General features: G+C 36.4%; 1 protein-coding gene across 1 annotated transcript; it reads right to left on the bottom strand.

Annotated features, from left to right (window-relative positions):
* Window positions 1-7,557: 7,557 nt before the first annotated feature.
* LOC142618242 (disease resistance protein RPM1-like) lies at window positions 7,558-10,260 on the bottom strand. Its single transcript, XM_075791147.1, is given in 1 exon segment — window positions 7,558-10,260. A coding segment is annotated over 1 exon segment (2,700 nt). The 5' UTR covers window positions 10,258-10,260.
* Between the last annotated feature and the right edge of the window lie 10,047 nt (window positions 10,261-20,307).

Here is a 20,307-nt window from a genome sequence, read left to right as displayed (position 1 = left end):
GAAACAAATATAATGTGACAATTAAATCAATAATAACAAAAACACCATTAGCGGGAAAAAAAATGATTGAAACAATAAAAGACTCCACCAAAAGAGAAAAAAAATTGGAGAGAGAGAGAGAGAGAGAGAGAGAGAGAGAGAGAGAGAGAGAGAGTATTGACCTTTTTTGCCATGAACATCTTGAAAGGCATAGGGGAGAGAGGTGGAAACGAAGTAAAAAGAAATTTATAAGAAAATTAAGATGAAATAGGAATAGTTGAAGTAGATGAAAGGTTGGAAATTTAAAAAGACAATGATTGAAAAAATTTCGAAACAGTAGAATTTAAGAAGATGGAGAAAATTTAAAATTTTATAAAGGAATCAAATGAAAATTTTAAAAAGATAATGATTTGAGAGGAGATAAAGATTGAACTAAGAAGACAATAGTTGAAGAAGATGAAATGTTGAATAAAGTAAAAATTGCAAAAAATAAAAATAAGAAATGATGATAATGACGTGGTGCAAAAAGATATTTGTAAAATTTATTGCAAAGCTTCCATATTATATTTAGTATAGATAGATATGTCATATGTATATAGTATTGACCTTTTTTGCCATGAACATCTTGGAAGGCATAGGGGAGAGAGGTGGAAATGAAGTAAAAAGAAATTTATAAGAAAATTAAGATGGAATAGGAATAGTTGAAGTAGATGAAAGGTTGGAAATTTAAAAAGACAATGATTGAAAAAATTTAGAAACAGTAGAATTTAAGAAGATGGAGAAAAATTAAAATTTTATAAATGAATCAAATTAAAATTTTAAAATGATAATGATTTGAGGAGATAAAAGATTGAACTAAGACAATAGTTTTTTTTTTTTTTTTTTTAAAATACAAGATAGAATTTCTACTCTAGCCTAATCTAAGTGTATATATGTGTGAAACTCTCTGTTGGAGACTTGAACCCCCGCCCTTGCCCTCCACACCCCACAAGCATTTATACTTGTAGAGTGACCACCACACCAAGGGAGAGCGATGGTAAGAAGACAATAGTTGAAGAAGATGAAATGTTGAATAAAGTAAAAATTGCAAAAAATAAAAATAAGAAATGAGGTTAATGACGTGGTGCAAAAAGATATTTGTAAAATTTATTGCAAAACTTCCATATTATATTTAGTATAGATAGATATGTCATATGTATATACATTGTTTTGGTTTTTGATTATTCATTGATTTTATTTTATCGTTATATACTTCTAAATTAAAAAAGATGAATATGTAAAGACAAAGTTATATGAAAATTAAAAACACCAAAGATGAATGTGTTAAGTTAATCTATTTATATATTTATTATTGTCAACAAAATTTAGGAATAAAAAATAAATAAGAAAAAGAATAATTATATGACTAATGACATGGTGGATGATATGGCGAAACATGAGCATAGCAACACTAAATGCTACCCTTTAGTTTTTAGATATAAATATAGATATAGATTTTCCTTGATATATTATTTCTATATTAAGAAACGATAGAATCCAGTTTCCTTAAAGGACCAATATATTTTAATTGCTTTCAATCTTCTCCTTCCCAATAAAAAATCTCATGTAAAATTTCATTTTATACTCCATCATTTATAATATGTGACGTATTTGATTTTTTTATTTTTAAAACAATATATTTTGGTTACTTGTAAATGAGAGGGGGGAAAATGTGTGATTGTGTAATTGGTAGAACATAAAATAGAAACACTCAAAGCGTTATTGAGAATTTTTATTCCTCTTTATCATTAATTGATCAAACAATTTGACCTTTTTTATTGTTTTCAAACGATATGTTTCATTAATAATAAAAGCATTGCAATTTGCAATTTAAATCAATACAGTAGGTGACCAATGAGAGAGAATAGAAAATGGAAGTACATAAAATGAAGTGATTCCACCAAGTGAAAAGTTAAAAAACCCTTTACTTATTCCTAATGAAATACCCCCACACTAAAAGGACAAACTAATTGATTAAATAACAGAACATTTAAAAATTCAAACTGATCTCAACCTCAACCTCATGAGGTGTGGTCTCAATAATTAATAAAGAATAAATATATGACATAGACATAAGTAGATTTGAACAGAAATTTACAATCTTCAAATTTATAAAATAATAAAGAAAAGTTTTCAATGCCAACCTCCACTACTTGAAGTCGGTCCCCAAGACCTGCACCACCTGATATTCAATTCGAAGATAGCTGTAGGAACCTAGGAGATCCAAAAGAATATATTATCAAACATGGAAACAAATGCTAATTGATGCTTTTAAATACTAAAAATAGGCAAAATAAAGTGGTGAAATATTTTAAAACATAAACTTACTTGAAAATTACAGTTGAATATATTCTTCAGGAAACTTGTAGACTACGAGAGCTTACAAGAGGGGTTTACAATTGAAGGTGATAAAGAAATACAGATAGGGAAAATTGCAAATGAGAAATAATACAAAGAAGGCTTTTATCCACTTGATGAGAATGAGTAGCCTTTTCTTTCTTCTCAGCAAAACAGAGAATGAGTAGGCTTCTACAAAAAGCAGAAAGCACAACTTTTTTCAATATACCAGAAAGCTAAACACTCTTAGGGTCCATTTGATTGGAAGGATGGAAAAGTGGGAGGATAGAAAATAGAGTGAGGATGGAAAAGTGAGAGGATAGAAAAGTTTTTAGTTTTCCTCAGTTGTATTTGGTTGAGATGGTGGAAAAGTGGAGGGATGAAAATTTTTTTAGTTTGGTTGAAAATAAGATTTATATAAATTTATCATTATATCTCTCTTAAATAAAAGAGAAAGTAATACATTATAATTTTAAAAAAAATTTTGTATAGATGAAAGTAGACATTTTAAAAATAATAGCATAAGAAATCATCTAAAAGTGTTGTCTTAAAAAATAATAAAAATAAAAATTAAGAGAGAAAAAAACCCCAACGCTACAGTGGAAAAGTCAAAAGAAGAAGAAGAAAAAAAAAAAGCTCCAAAAACGTTGACATTAAAAAAAAAAAAGAAAAAAAAAAAGAGAAAGTGGGCAGTTTTGTCAAAAAAAAAAAACTTTTCACTTTTCACTCTAATTTTCTCTCCAGTTTGGAGATATTGTATTTTGAAGGGAGAGAAGAGAAAACTTGTAGGTCCCACCACTTTTCTCTCCCCCTCCCCCTCTTAACCAAACAGTAGAAAATGTCATTTTCCACCCTATTTTCCTCTCCTTATTTTTCATCCTCCTTATTTTCAGCCCAACTAAACAAACCTAAGGATATAAACAGCTGAAATGAAGAGAAATAGAGTGGATGCTATGACTTACTGGAGAAAAAATAATGGACGAAGCTATTCACTTTCTCAAAACTGGTGTAGCTTATTTTACTTCGAGTCAGGTAAGACTTCCTCAGTTAACAACTTTTAACATCCAAGACATATATTTTCAGAAATGTTAGAAGATGAGCTGTAGTCATCATTGACCGGGGGTTTTTTTTATTTTTTATTTTTTGGGGGGGTACTAGTGAAAAACAGAAAAGGTGATTGCTAGCTTTATCACTACGTTAGTCGTTTGAATGATATAGTATCCATTAGCGGACGGTCCATTCAATGGACGATATAGTATCCATTGTATAGGTGAAATCATAGTATCCATTAGCGGACGGCATTATTTCATTTTCAAATGGGTTGTTGTCTTCCCCTGACATAAGAATCTATCTCCACCCCTCGATCTATGAATTTTGCTTGCACCTTCACAATTTGTCTGCTTTTTTATTTTTAATTATTGCTGAGACATTAATTGTTTTGGATTATTACTGCACATTTGTATAGCCATCATCTTATTATATTGAGAAAGCTGTCACGGTCTACGTTGAGACGGCATTTAGCAATAATCTCCTATATTTTCTTTTTTGGAGGCATCGGTGAGTAATTGTCATTGGACATTGGATCTTGGCTTTTTCAAATATGACTTGGGATTGATCACTTGGACTGGATGATTGATTTTTTGAATCTGTTTAATCATATTATGCAGCAATGTTACATGACTATACTCCAAATTACTTGGTACTTTTTACTTGTCCAAAAGAAATAAACCACTCACTCTAATGCCCATTTAAGCATTTGAGATGGAAGACACCGCGGTATTTGCTTGAAATTCATCCATTTTTTTATTCATAAAATTAAGATTTCAGATGGAAGGTCACGTGAGGATTAGAATGTAGTGATCATTCTATTAAGGATTAGAATGCAGATTTGTTAAATACTTCAGGACACAATCATGTATTGCAGTTAGTAAAAAAAAACGTCAAAAAAAAAAAAGTTGGTAAAAAGCACTGTAAGCTAAGAACATCTTCTATAAGATGTCCCACTGGGTGGCCGCACTTTTGATGTGTCGCAAAATTTGCAAAATATTTATATTAATTTTTTTACATTGACATTGTTTTGAAGTTATTTGAGAATTTAAGGGTATGTACGAACATGTGTTTAAACAACAGTTTTTAGTTTTTTTGAAAATAGGTGTGGGTACAAAAGTGTGTGGAAATATGTGTAATGTTGTTTAAAAAATGAAATCATGGGTTTAAGATCATGTACCAAATAGGGCCTAAACTTTCTTGTATTTTTTTTTTTGTTGATGCCCAGTCTTTAGTTAAGGTTGCTAAAGAGACTGAAGAGGCAAGGACGTAGTTGGAGGAGAGTCCCTCATTTTTCTTTCTGATTGTACAAAATGATATTTCTTGAGAGAAACATTTTATTTCCTTTTATTGTTATTATTATTATTATTTTAAAAAATTGACCAAAATAAATTGTTGGTCTCTAAACTTTAACTCATGGGTCATTTTAGTCCCTAAAGTTGTGATAACTATTAGTCGCTAATAAACTTAAGTGATAGTTTTTAAGTCCTTCAAAAACTTTAAGTGATCTATTTTAGTTCCTAACAAAGTTAAAGTGGTCACATTTAGTCCCTATGGAGAGATGACTTGTTAGTTTCTAGTGGTCACATGGCATCCAAGGGACTAAAAAGTAAAAACAAGTACTTTAAACTTTAGGTACTAAAATCGCTCATGATAATTTCTGGAGACCAACAATATATTTCAGCCTTAAAAAGAGAGAAGAAAAAAAGAGGCTGAATGGAAAATTATTCATCATGTCATAAACAACACAAAGGAAAAGCATTGGACATCTAAGCTTGAAGTAAGCATATGTTGAAGAGCACGAACAGGGAATAAGTGGCAATATTTACCATTGCAAAACAGGGAACCATATAAGAGTTCTTCATCGAGAAATCATTAGTTAAAAAGATTTGCAACAGTTAAAGCAGTGTACCATTTCTTAATTTACAAATACTAAGAATTTGGGACAAGAGATTTAACTAATGAAAGAAACAAATTTCAGCTTCAAAAAAGAATAGGAATCAAATAAATGTCTTAGCTCAAGGCCTAGGATTTATGGTTTTAGAGACACTGACTTTTAATGACAACCACCCAATTGTATCAGGGCTCCTGAGCTGACCCAGCTTTTTCTTACCACGGTGAATTAAGTACTCAATGTGGAGGGAAATTTCCCAATCTACTTGCTCGGAATTACAAAGAACTCAGCTGACACAATTGATTGAATCGTACATCGATCTTCACTAGATTTGGAACAAGCTGCATGCAAATTCCCTCTATATAGCCTCCATAGCATCTTCTCATCAAGTATGCAATTGGATATGCTTTCTGAACAGAAAGAAAAGGAGCCTATGAACTTTCTACACCCACACTGCACGGCAGCATAAGACAGTTTATTTGTAATGTTTAAACAAAAATAACCACACATATATTTCAAGGAAAACAAGAAGGAAAGCATATTTGTAAGCAAAGAGAAGAGACATCTTACTTCTTACTATCAAGATGATTACCAAAAGAGAAAGAGATGCATCTGACAAAAAGTGGCTGTTACATATATTAGTATATGCGAAGGCAACACTGAATAACAAAATAATAACTTGAGTCATGACTAAGAGTACGATTACAAATTCAAATAGATATTGCTAACTTAAGTAACACAAAAGTATCAAGTTGCAGTTCTGATCACTTATTAGAACACTGAAACAAAATTGTTCCAACATGTATTACTTTGATATTATGACTTTGAGCACTAATTTCTCTTCATGAACAGACAACCTAACAATGAGGAATGTAATAAAAATACAGTTTAAAACAACATATTTGCTACCCAAAAGAAGAATTGGAAAAAAAAAAAAAAAGAGGAAAAAAAAGGGAAATCTCATTAAGAATTTATATGTACGTCAAAGATTTTTAATGAGGACTCAAGAACCATAGGTTAATGGTCAAAGATGCATTAACAAAGGGAAAACAATTAAACTATGATTATACTAATCAAAAATATAAAATAAGCCTTAATCACATCTCTATATATATACAGGAATAGGAAACTAAAGAGCATACAGTGTAAAGCTAAAACAGAAAGTGGGAACCTTTTTATTTTTTCCTCAACTTGATACAACCGCTATTTCATCATTTTCAAGCATGGGTACAGAACTGGAAGGGGATTGCTCATCTACCGTCTAGTAGTTTGTACATCTACAGGGTACTAAGATTAAGAGATGATGCAAAAAGAAAGTATGACTAAGAGCGTCTACCCATAAACAAGGCACTAGTCCAGTAGTCCCCCCTACACAATCTCCTAAAAAGTGAAAACAACCATGTCTCAGCTTTGGGAGGGGAATATCTGTGAGGAAAGTATGAGGGACACCATGTATAAAGTCGAGAAATTTATTTCTGAACTTACATGTTGCTTCTCAAATGGATAGAAGCATGTACAAGGGAATCAACAAAAAGACACAATAAGCATGTACCAAGCTATTATTAATCAAAGTTGTCCATGATGACTAGTTCTCAAATTATACAAGAAGCAAAGTAAGCATTTGGAAGTTTGAAACACAGAAATTTATATATATAAATATATATATATATATATATATATATATATATATATATATATATATATATATATATATAAACAAATGGAGCAAATATGTAGCTTATTAAAACAGACCAATACATGTTCCAAATCACAAATAAGACATCATATCCAAACCAAGTCTAAGAAACCTTTGTACGTACAATTGAAAATCATATGCATGAAAGACGTAATGAAAAATCCAGAGAAAGTCTTGGGGTTACATAAGTCACCATTTGTATCTTCCAATCACACAATGTCCACAGAGGACTTTCCTCAAACATATGGTAGGCTTTACATACCCACATAGCATTAAGAGTCAGACCCCAGAAACTAATTCTATCTGTTTTGAGGAACTTGATGTGCTTATGCCAAGATGGTAGCTAAAACAAACTACAAGCAATCAAGCAGTAGAAAGCATTAGTGAGCCTGATTCTATGGTACCCCAGGGAAAAAAAAACAGAGATACGGTAAAGTAAAATCAATCATTAGAAAAGATTACTTATTTTTCATGTCAGAAAACATTAGTTCCATTTCAAAGTGAATTAATAATATAATATAATAGATAGACATGAGAAGCTACCTTCATTAAACATTTCGGATTACTAATAGATGTAGATATTTGGGATGTGCTGCACCTTTGGAAAATCCACACTTCCTTCTCCTTTAATGCGATTTTGAAGTTCCATTAAGACAGATTTCAAAAGCAGTTCTTGGAGATTTTGAAGGTATTCAATGCCCTTGGGCACTGTGTTTAACTGCATACAACTGATAATATCTAGGGATTTCAGATTGGGCATCACCCCCTTTTCTATTATTATCTCATTCAATTGAGGGAAATTACAAATTCTTAAACTTGTTAGCTGAAGAAAGCCTGTACTGAAACATAGCTGTTTTCCAACATAGGCATTAGTAAGCGCAAGACTTCCCAAATGGGGCAAAGCAGCGATGTGAGGGAGTAAATCTTCTTCCAGTCTCGACCAACGCAGAGACAAATATGTGAGGCTTTGAAGTGAATGAAACCACAATGGCACCTTTTCTAGTTTTCCAGCCAGAACAAGCTTTTGAAGGTTGGTAGGAGGAGATAAAAGTGCATCCATACGGAGGGTTTCCTCCGCATTTGTGACCATGACACACAAGAAGCGCATAAGCTTCATGTTATGAATTGAATCACATAAGTCCATCTCATCTGCTGCTTTCACATTTGTAAGACCGATCATGGTAAGCTGAGTCATGCTCCGAATCTGTTTCAACAAGTCACCTTTTATTTCTAAATATGTCATAACTTGCAAATTTTTTAATCTACAGATATTTGATGGTGTTCGCGGCCCAATAACAAATTTGAAATCATTCAAATTTTCAGTGAATTGGTGTAGAATTAGATGTCTCAAGCTTTGCAACTCTCCAATTCCATGAGGAAGGGCCTTTATTTGTGTGTCCGTGATGTCCAAGGTTTGAAGATTAAGGAGCCTCCCTATGGAATTTGGGAGTTTCTTAAGTAAAGTTCCCCTTAAATTCAAATATCTTAAGTTGAATAATTTGAATACTTCATCAGGCAATTCATCAATGGGAGCATCCTCCAAATCTAGAACCCTTAACATTTTACTTCTTGAAGGCAATGTTTTCAACGACTTGTTAAAAACAAGAAAAGAACGGAGCTTTGACATACCCGTAAATGATTTGACTTCTCCATCGGTTTTGTGAATTGAAATGCGGCGTGCTTCGCAATCTGTCATTTCTTCTCTTCCAACATGTACAACACCAATCTTCTCTCTCTCTGATATTGATAGAGCAAGCTCCCGCAGAATATCATGCATTTTACATCTCTTTGGCCTTCCAATTTCATTCCTTTCTACAACTTGAAGCATGCTTCGAAAAATGAGTTCTAATAGATAGCTCTCTGCTACTTCCTCTGGCATGGACCTTTTATCTTGTTCTACAAATCCTTCTGCCATCCATAGCTTTATGAGCCTCTTTCTTCAAATCTCATGATCTTCTGGGAAAAGAGAGCAATATAGGAAACAATGCTTCAACTGATATGGTAAATCGTTGAAACTAAGCAACAAAATGCTCTTCACTGCTTCTAGCTTAGGATTTTTACTTAGACTCCAATTCAAGCTGTTGTAAATTTCGTTCCACTCAGACATATTCTTGGAGTACATAAGACTGCCCAAAGCCGCAATTGCTAGAGGTAGGCCATCACATTTTCCCACAAGTTCCTGAGCAAAAGATTTAAGCTCCGGTGGACAACTTCCATTAGGACTGCTTGAGAATGCTTTCTTGCAAAAGAGTTCCCAAGCCTCTTCCATTAGCAACAATTCCATTTTATGAATGTGATGTTTACCTCCCATTTGATGGCAAGCTACATCATCTTCTTTTCGAGTTGTAAGGATGATTCTACTCCCAAAACAACTATCTCGAAGTGATACCTTTATTTCATCTAAGAGGTTTGTGCCCCAAACATCATCTAGGACAAGTAGATACCTTTTTTTCTCTAAATAATTCACCAGTGTTTTTACTAACAGTCTGTAGTTCATGGAATTCAAGTCTGCTGGATTTGTTTCCTTCCTTGACTCGTGGAATTCCTTAATCAAGCTCCTCAATATGTCTTCTAATTCATATGCTTGGGAAATTGTGATCCATGCACAACAGTCAAAATGTTTCTTTACATCTTCATTGTTGTAGATGTTGGCAGCTAGTGTGGTCTTGCCTGAACCTCCCATCCCAACTATCGAAATGACAGTCAGATGTGGTTCTCCATTTATTAACCAATCCATTATCAATTGCCTTTTCTTTTCAATCCCTACAAGTTCGTCTTCTTTAAAAAAAAGAGATGATTCAGCATGACGCACCACCCATTTCTGATTATCTTTAGAACTAGTTCCTTCTATACGATCAATACCATATCTTTGGTTTCTCTCTGGTATGGCGCCCTTGATTTTCCCATTAATTTTTTGTATCTTGGTGGCTGTTTGATGCCTCATCCAGAGATTTCTTGGAAAGTAAATGGTGTGGTGAAGGATCCAGGAAGATCGACCCCCAATTCGTTGGCGATTCATGTGATACATGAAGTTGTCAATAATGTCTTCAACATCATACGCCATGTCTCTCACATTTGCCACCCAAGTTCTCTCGCCTTCACTCCCTACTCCCTTCCTATCAGCATCTGCTAAGAACGATCGCATGCTTATCAACTCATCTTTGATATTCTCAATTGCATCACGAGCCCCCCATAACAAAGACGCTTCATTTGAAAGGATTGAAATGATATTTTCAGTCAAGAGTTTCACTATAGCCTGATCCATTTTTAGGCTCCCTTTCTTCCAATTATATCACATCCAAAGAGAAAGAGAATGCCATGCTTTGACTTGTTGCTTGTCGGTCCTAGGAGACCTGCACAAAAAAAGAAAAAGAAAGAATAGAAGTGAGAAACATAGTGCATGAAAGTATTCTAATTCTCAAAAAGTGTACCAGTACGTCAGTTAAGTTGAAGAATGATTTTGTTTTTGGGGATAAGTGGTGTAGATACAATGATTTTTGTATTTATTTAAATTAAACAATGATCATTGTATTTATCTAAATTAAACAGTGAGAAATATTTCTATTTGTCATGGGCAACATTTTCATTTAAAGAAGAAAAAAGAAACTTGCAACATATTTTTTTGTAAACAAAACATTTCAATTATTAAAATATCATCTGTAAGGACACAATTCAAATTCCCAAACTATGACTGGAGGGAGATGGGCTTGAAAGGCCTTTCTTTACAATAAATTTGTAGAGGATGGGTTTGTAATCTAGATTTCAAGGATGGTTTAGACAATCAGGGAAAGGACGGGCTTTGGGCCCAATGGGACAAATTAAAGAGTTGTTTGCAAAAGTCAGACTGAGAGTTCCTCCTCGGACGAAATCCGAGGATAGTTTATAATAGTATTTCTTTTAGTTTGGATACAAATATTGATTATCATCTACTATTGGCTCTTTTTCTTCCTGAAAAAGCCTCTCTCTTCTTCGTATGTCTCCCCTTCTATTTATACTCCTCTCCTTCTCTTCATCATCTTCCACTTTCTGGTTGCAATCCTGATTTCGGATACTTGTCCCATCCATTCTTCCCTAAAGCCCGCTGGGATTAGGGACCAAGTTCCAAGCTCCATGCTCAGGTCCCATCCTTCCATCTATACAGTCAGCGTATCAATTACAGAGCTTTTAATGTATGGGCGGTGGTAGCAGCTTTACTTTAGACATTCCACCGCTCTTTCTATTGTCCTCCACGTGTACTGTGTATTCCCATAGTCGTAGGATTCTTCATAACATAACCCGGGGACACTAAACTTCTCTTCCTATGTCCTCGGCTTAACAATCCGAGGACAAATCTACTCCTCGGACGTATTTGGACATTTAGATACTCCACGATCATTTTGATGTTTTCGGATTTGGATTTCTAGCCCAAAAGACTTCGTTGAGCCATCCTTCATAAATTACTGGGCCCAATACCCCTACAATAGCCCCTCGAGATTCTTTATTTTTTTCACCTCAAGAGGAAAATAGGATCTCGACTTAAAAGACCTTTTTACCCTGCAGAATCCTGGCAATATTGCTGACGGAATTAACTTCTGAATTACCCATCGCGTGTTCCCGATGCTTCGGTATGCGAAACGCCCCCGAATTAATTATTGGCGCCTCTATGTCTCCCACGTTTCAATGATGTGACACATATCCAATGGTCGAGAGCAATTCCTGTGTTGAGGCGGGAATTCACCTGCTTCAAAACACTTTTTGACATATAAATACTAATTTTCTTCAAAATTCTTCACACTACAGTAACCTCATAACGTACCTGCCACACTTTCCATCTCCCCGTACTCTCTCTTTTTATCAAGTACCCTGTCCGAGGTGATCGTGCTTTCTTCTTTTTTAATAGTAAGTTCTTCAATACTCTTTTCCCTCCTTATCAGCTTTTTGTTTCTTTTGTTTATTTTCCTTCCCATCTTCTCTTTTTCACTGTATCTTTCATCCTCGGCGTAGTTCTTTGTTAGTTTTCTTCACACCCCCTTTTTTTCAAAGATGGGTAGATTTGCGTCCCTGGTGGATTCAAACGAAAAAATAGAGCAGTTTAAGGTTAAGTACAAAATCCCCTCGGATGTATCTATTAGGTACTGTAACGAGGAAGAATATTATACAAAAAGAAAAACGGGGGAAATTGTAATCCCAATGATTGCGTTCATCGAAGGGAGAATGAAAATCCCCATGGGAACTGTAACTAGGGATTATCTTAGGGCTTTTAGATTAGCTCCCACCCAGTGCGCCCCAAATGTCTTTAGGATCCAAGGTTCCATAGATGCCTTAAATGAGAAGATGAACCTAGGGCTCACACACCACGACGTGAACTGGGTTTATAACCTCCATTACCTAAGCAAAAAAGATGAATATTACCTAAAATCTAGATACCCAGAAGTTAGGCTAATTCAATGTCTGCCTGAATCAAATAAGGGCCTAAAAAACGGCTTCCTGATCGTATCAGGAAATTGGCACGACGGCCTCCCCTGTCCGACAAGGGAAGGGACTCCAGGTGAAGTTTCTTTTACATACTATTATCCTTTGTCTTTTTACTTATTCTTACCCACTTTTACTTGGATAACTCTACAGATCCACACGCCGCGGATCGTCATCCTAATCTTGTTGATTTTGGACGGTTGGATAGGATCCTACAAGCTGAGGTTTTCGTGCATACTGACGGCCAACTCCGAGCGGCTCATCTGATCCTCGGCTACACTCCGATATCCAAAGCTTTTCAGGCGCCGAAGTGCGTGATCAAAGCCCACGATCCTCGCCTTCCTCGGATTAGCATTGCAGTTGAAGGTTTCTTGCTACCGGAGGGGACTACCATTCCTCAAGGCACTTTGGTTACCCAACCAATCCAACCACCACAATTTGTTCCAGTTGGGATTCCCACAGTCCCTTTCTCCACACGATCAATCTCTGGTGAAGCTGCGTCTTCCCACTCTACCGTAAAGGAAGAAGAAGAAGAAATAGTTGAGGTATCTGATTCCGAGGACGAGTTTGAGGTTTTTAATCAACCCTAATCTCCTAAAGATTCAACTCCCATCCTCGGCACCTCTGCACAAATCTCAAAGGCTACTACTCAAGAACCTGACAATATGGGCATTCAACGTAAGATTAAGCCCAGCCTAAAAGATGTCCTCGAGGGCGCTGACAAGGGCCCTAGAGTCCAAGAACCTCCTAAAGAGGTGCGCCCTCGGACTCAAGAAAAGGGTGCTGACAAAGGCCCTGAAACTAGGCTTCCTCCTCCTCCTCCATCCTCCCAAACTCAACGCACCAACCTAGCTGATCTTAAAAGAAAAAGGGATCAGCTGAAAGGGAAGGAAGTGGTGGAGGCAGGAAAGGGCTCTCTTTCCAAGGAGCCCGAGGTGGAAAAGGGTGGAAAGCAGGCCCGCACCATGCAGACTAGGTCGGAAAGAAGAACCGAACAACAGGTGGCTGTGCGCGCCCCTATATGGCTTCCTGACATGTCCATGGACGACGAGGCCATCACTGTGGACGCGTCCATCAGAAACTCCGATGAAGGGACAGCTGCATGCGTCGCAGATGCATTGGAGCAGGCGCTGTTACTCCTCGAGGACATGGTTGAGCTTAGAAAGAAAAGGGACCACACCGTTTTTATGACTTTGAAGAAGGAGCTTGCAATGGTGAGTTTTTTCCTCTAAAACCTTGGCTATTATTTTTATTACATATATATATATATATATGTCTAAGTTTTATATGTTTCGTTCGTAGGCCGTTCAATCTGCCCATAGGGCAGAAGAGATTGCCATCAGCTCCTACAAATCTCTGAGGGCCGAGGAATCCAGGCGTGAAACCGCCCAAAAGATCTCGGACCTTCACAAGAAGAAACTGCAGGAGGTCTCAACAAAGTTGACTAAGGCAGAGAGTGATAAGGCAGGCTTAGAGGCTGATCTGAAAACAACGACTAAACAGGCCGAGGATCAGCGCCTAATGCTCCGTCAAGCCGACGATAACCTCTTAGCAGCACGAAGGCTCATTGAGGATCTCAAGAAAGATCTAAACGAGTCTGAGATGGCTAAAGAGGAGGCCATTAAGGGCAAAGAGGAAGCCCTTGAGGAGAAGAAAAAGGCCGAGAAAGCAAAAGAAGAGGCAGAGATCTCAAGGGACCAAGCCGAACAAGACGGTTATGACATAGGTGTGAAGGAGGTCACCGAAACTTTCAAAGCTCAGGTTCCCGAGGTATGTAGGCATTACTGCCTCCAAGTGTGGAATGAGGCACTTTCCCAAGCTGGGGTTGATGCCTCTTCCACTCTTTGGAAAGCAGAGAGTGTCTACTATCCTCCTGCAATTCGAGCTTCTACCATTCCTGAAGCTGCCTAAGAAGCTGCCCAGGGATCATCTGAGGATAAGGGGGGTGATTTGGCTGAAGACTCAACTCTTCCTGAAGATGCTGTTAAACAAGTTGATCCAGCACAAGAAAAGGCATTTGAAGACGTACAGCCCTCAAGTGACCTTCAGGAATCTTCAAAGGATGAGTTGGGTGATCAAGTTAATCCAATTACTTTGATAGATGATCCCAAAGGCAAAGGAATTGCCGTTGAGTCCTCGGTTCAGCTTCCATCTCCTCAAGACCCCAAAGGCCCTCTGAAGATTAAGCTGAAACAGTGACTGCTTGTTGTCTTTCTATTTTTTATTTTTATTTTATTTTATCTCTAAGTGTAATTGCAAAAGTACTATTTGGAATCTAATATAAGCACAAATGTTGTTTTCTTTGTTTAGATGATTCTTACTTTTTTGCTTTGTTTTGATCATATTATTCCAAAAGCACAATCTTTTTGTTCTTTACCAAAGTTAATAGCAATAACCTGAATTGAAATTGATACTCCAGGAAGGTTTAATTATGCCGGGAATTGCATTAAGTGATGCATTTAAGTAATTGATTCTTCATTTTGGATCTCTAGTTGAACTATGTAAAAATAAGGCATATGGTCTTTTGACTTAGGTATGCAAAGATTTGAAGTTTTGACAAAAAGAAAAGAAATGTTAGTTCTTCCCAAGTAAATGATCCGAGGACCAGGCCTAACTAAGGTTTTGTTTAACACTTGGTAAAGAATATCAATTTAGACGAGGTATATGGTCCGAGGATCCAGGCATACAAAGCTTCAGCTTGATACTTAGACGAATAAATTGAAATGTTAATTTTCCCAAAGTAGATGATCCGAGGACCAGACGTAACTTAGGTTCTGTTTAACACTTAGTAAAGAATATCAATTTAGACGAGTTATGTGGTCCGAGGATCCAGGCATACCAAGCTTCAGCTTGATACTTAGACGAATAAATTGAAATGTTAATTTTCCCAAAGTAGATGATCCGAGGACCAGACGTAACTTAGGTTCTGTTTAACACTTTAGTAAAGAATATCAATTTAGACGAGGTATGTGGTCCGAGGATCCAGGCATACCAAGCTTCAGCTTGATACTTAGACGAATAAATTGAAATGTTAAATATACCAAAGTAGATGATCTCGAGGACCGTACGTAACTTAGGGTCTCGTTTAACACTTTCGTAAAGAATATCAATTTAGACGAGGTATGTGGTCCGAGGATCCAGGCATACCAAGCTTCACTTGATACTTAGACGAATAAATTGAAATGTTAATTTTCCCCAAGTAGATGATCCTACGACCATAGGTAACTTTGGTTCGTTTTAAAAATTAGTAAAGAATATCAATTTAGACGAGGTATGTGGTCCGAGGATCCAGGCATACCAAGCTTCAGCTTGATACTTAGACGAATAAATTGAACTGTTAATTTTCCCAAAGTAGATGATCCGTGGACCAGACGTAACTTAGGTTCTGTTTAATACTTAGTAAAGAATATCAATTTAGACGAGGTATGTGGTCCGAGGATCCAGGCATACCAAGCTTCAGCTTGATACTTAGACGAATAAATTGAAATGTTAATTTTCCCAAAGTAGATGATCCGAGGAGCAGACGTAACTTAGGTTCTTTATAACACTTAGTAAAGAATATCAATTTAGACGAGGTATGTGGTCCGAGGATCCAGGCATACCAAGCTTCAGCTTGATACTTAGACGAATAAATTGAAATGTTAATTTTTCCAAAGTAGATGATCTGAGGACCAGACGTAACTTAGGGTCTGTTTAACACTTTCGTAAAGAATATCAATTTAGACGAGGTATGTGGTCCGAGGATCCAGGCATACCAAGCTTCAGCTTGATACTTAGACGAATAAATTGAAATGTTAATTTTCCCAAAGTAGATGATCCGAGGACCAGACGTAACTTAGGTTCTGTTTAACACTTAGTAAAGAATATCAATTTAGACGAGGTATGTGGTCCGATGATCCGTGCATACCAAGCTTCACTTGATACTTAGATGAATAAATTGAAATGTTAATTTTCCCAAAGTAGATGATCCGAGAACCGTACGTAACTTAGGTTCTGTTTAACACTATAGTCAAGAATATCAATTTAGACGAGGTATGTGGTCCGAGGATCCAGGCATACCAAGCTTCGGCTTGATACTTAGACGAACAAATTGAAATGTTAATTTTCCCAAAGTAGATGATCCGAGGACCGTACGTAACTTAGGTTCGTTTAACACTTAGTAAAGAATATCAATTTAGACGAGGTATGTGGTCCGAGGATCCGTGCATACCAAGCTTCGGCTTGATACTTAGACGAATAAATTGAAATGTTAATTTTCCCAAAGTAGATGATCTGAGGACCAGACGTAACTTAGGTTCTGTTTAACACTTTAGTAAAGAATATCAATTTAGACGAGGTATGTGGTCCGAGGATCCAGGCATACCAAGCTTCGCCTTGATACTTAGACGAATAAATTGAAATGTTAATTTTCCCAAAGTAGATGATCCGAGGACCGTACGTAACTTAGGTTCGTTTAACACTTTAGTAAAGAATATCAATTTAGACGAGGTATGTGGTCCGAGGATCCGTGCATACCAAGCTTCAGCTTGATACTTAGACGAATAAATTGAAATGTTAATTTTTCCAAAGTAGATGATCCGAGGACCGTACGTAACTTAGGGTCTCGTTTAACACTTTCGTAAAGAATATCAATTTAGACGAGGTATGTGGTCCGAGGATCCAGCATACCAAGCTTCGCTTGATACTTAGACGAATAAATTGAAATGTTAATTTTCCCAAAGTAGATGATCCGAGGACCGTACGTAACTTAGGTTCTCGTTTAACACTTAGTAAAGAATATCAATTTAGACGAGGTATGTGGTCCGAGGATCCAGCATACCAAGCTTCGCCTTGATACTTAGATGAATAAATTGAAATGTTAATTTTCCCAAAGTAGATGATCCGAGAACCAGACGTAACTTAGGTTCTGTTTAACACTTTAGTAAAGAATATCAATTTAGACGAGGTATGTGGTCCGAGGATCCAGGCATACCAAGCTTCAGCTTGATACTTAGACGAACAAATTGAAATGTTAATTTTCCCAAAGTAGATGATCTGAGGACCAGACGTAACTTAGGTTCTGTTTAACACTTTAGTAAAGAATATCAATTTAGACGAGGTATGTGGTCCGAGGATCCAGGCATACCAAGCTTCAGCTTGATATTTAGACGAACAAATTGAAATGTTAATTTTCCCAAAGTAGATGATCCAAGGACCAGACGTAACTTAGGTTCTGTTTAACACTTTAGTAAAGAATATCAATTTAGACGAGGTATGTGGTCCGAGGATCCAGGCATACCAAGCTTCAGCTTGATACTTAGACGAACAAATTGAAATGTTAATTTTCCCAAAGTAGATGATCTGAGGACCAGACGTAACTTAGGTTCTGTTTAACACTTAGTAAAGAATATCAATTTAGACGAGGTATGTGGTCCGAGGATCCAGGCATACCAAGCTTCAGCTTGATACTTAGACGAATAAATTGAAATGTTAATTTTCCCAAAGTAGATGATCCGAGGCCCATACGTAACTTAGGTTCTGTTTAACACTTTAGTAAAGAATATCAATTTAGACGAGGTATGTGGTCCGAGGATCCAGGCATACCAAGCTTCAGCTTGATACTTAGACGAATAAATTGAAATGTTAATTTTCCCAAAGTAGATGATCCGAGGACCAGACGTAACTTAGGTTCTGTTTAACACTTTAGTAAAGAATATCAATTTAGACGAGGTATGTGGTCCGAGGATCCAGGCATACCAAGCTTCAGCTTGATACTTAGACGAATAAATTGAAATGTTAATTTTTCCAAAGTAGATGATCTGAGGACCAGACGTAACTTAGGGTCTGTTTAACACTTTCGTAAAGAATATCAATTTAGACGAGGTATGTGGTCCGAGGATCCAGGCATACCAAGCTTCAGCTTGATACTTAGACGAATAAATTGAAATGTTAATTTTCCCAAAGTAGATGATCCGAGGACCAGACGTAACTTAGGTTCTGTTTAACACTTAGTAAAGAATATCAATTTAGACGAGGTATGTGGTCTGAGGATCCAGGCATACCAAGCTTCAGCTTGATACTTAGATGAATAAATTGAAATGTTAATTTTCCCAAAGTAGATGATCCGAGAACCAGACGTAACTTAGGTTCTGTTTAACACTTTAGTAAAGAATATCAATTTAGACGAGGTATGTGGTCCGAGGATCCAGGCATACCAAGCTTCAGCTTGATACTTAGACGAACAAATTGAAATGTTAATTTTCCCAAAGTAGATGATCTGAGGACCAGACGTAACTTAGGTTCTGTTTAACACTTTAGTAAAGAATATCAATTTAGACGAGGTATGTGGTCCGAGGATCCAGGCATACCAAGCTTCAGCTTGATATTTAGACGAACAAATTGAAATGTTAATTTTCCCAAAGTAGATGATCCAAGGACCAGACGTAACTTAGGTTCTGTTTAACACTTTAGTAAAGAATATCAATTTAGACGAGGTATGTGGTCCGAGGATCCAGGCATACCAAGCTTCAGCTTGATACTTAGACGAATAAATTGAAATGTTAATTTTCCCAAAGTAGATGATCCGAGGACCAGACGTAACTTAGGTTCTGTTTAACACTTTAGTAAAGAATATCAATTTAGACGAGGTATGTGGTCCGAGGATCAATGCAAACCAAGATTCAGCTATATACTTAGACGAATAAATTGAAATGTTAATTTTCCCAAAGTAGATGATCCGAGGACCAGACGTAACTTAGGTTCTGTTTAACACTTTAGTAAAGAATATCAATTTAGACGAGGTATGTGGTCCGAGGATCCAGGCATACCAAGCTTCAGCTTGATACTTAGACGAATAAATTGAAATGTTAATTTTTCCAAAGTAGATGATCCGAGGACCAGACGTAACTTAGGTTCTGTTTAACACTTTAGTAAAGAATATCAATTTAGACGAGGTATGTGGTCCGAGTATGCTTGAATACGTAGCTTCTGGTTTATACATAGAAGAATAAATTGAAATGTTAATTTTTCCAAAGTAGATGATCTGAGGACCAGACGTAACTTAGGGTCTGTTTAACACTTTAGTAAAGAATATCAATTTAGACGAGGTATGTGGTCCGAGGATCCAGGCATACCAAGCTTCAGCTTGATACTTAGACGAATAAATTGAAATGTTAATTTTCCCAAAGTAGATGATCCGAGGACCGTACGTAACTTAGGTTCTCGTTTAACACTTAGTAAAGAATATCAATTTAGACGAGGTATGTGGTCCGATGATCCAGGCATACCAAGCTTCAGCTTGATACTTAGACGAATAAATTGAAATGTTAATTTTCCCAAAGTAGATGATCCGAGGACCAGACGTAACTTAGGTTCTGTTTAACACTTTAGTAAAGAATATCAATTTAGACGAGGTATGTGGTCCGAGGATCCAGGCATACCAAGCTTCAGCTTGATACTTAGACGAACAAATTGAAATGTTAATTTTCCCAAAGTAGATTATCCGAGTACCAGACGTAACTTAGGTTCTGTTTAACACTTTAGTAAAGAATATCAATTTAGACGAGGTATGTGGTCCGAGGATCCAGGCATACCAAGCTTCAGCTTGATACTTAGACGAATAAATTGAAATGTTAATTTTCCCAAAGTAGATGATCCGAGGACCAGACGTAACTTAGGTTCTGTTTAACACTTAGTAAAGAATATCAATTTAGACGAGGTATGTGGTCCGAGGATCCAGGCATACCAAGCTTCAGCTTGATACTTAGACGAATAAATTGAAATGTTAATTTTCCCAAAGTAGATGATCCGATGAGCGTACTTAAGTTAGGTTCTGTTTAACACTTAGTAAAGAATATCAATTTAGACGAGGTATGTGGTCCGAGGA

Source organism: Castanea sativa, chromosome 12, assembly GCF_040712315.1.
Source record: "Castanea sativa cultivar Marrone di Chiusa Pesio chromosome 12, ASM4071231v1".
Lineage (NCBI taxonomy): Eukaryota > Viridiplantae > Streptophyta > Magnoliopsida > Fagales > Fagaceae > Castanea > Castanea sativa.
This window is presented reverse-complemented; position numbering and strand designations above follow the sequence as displayed.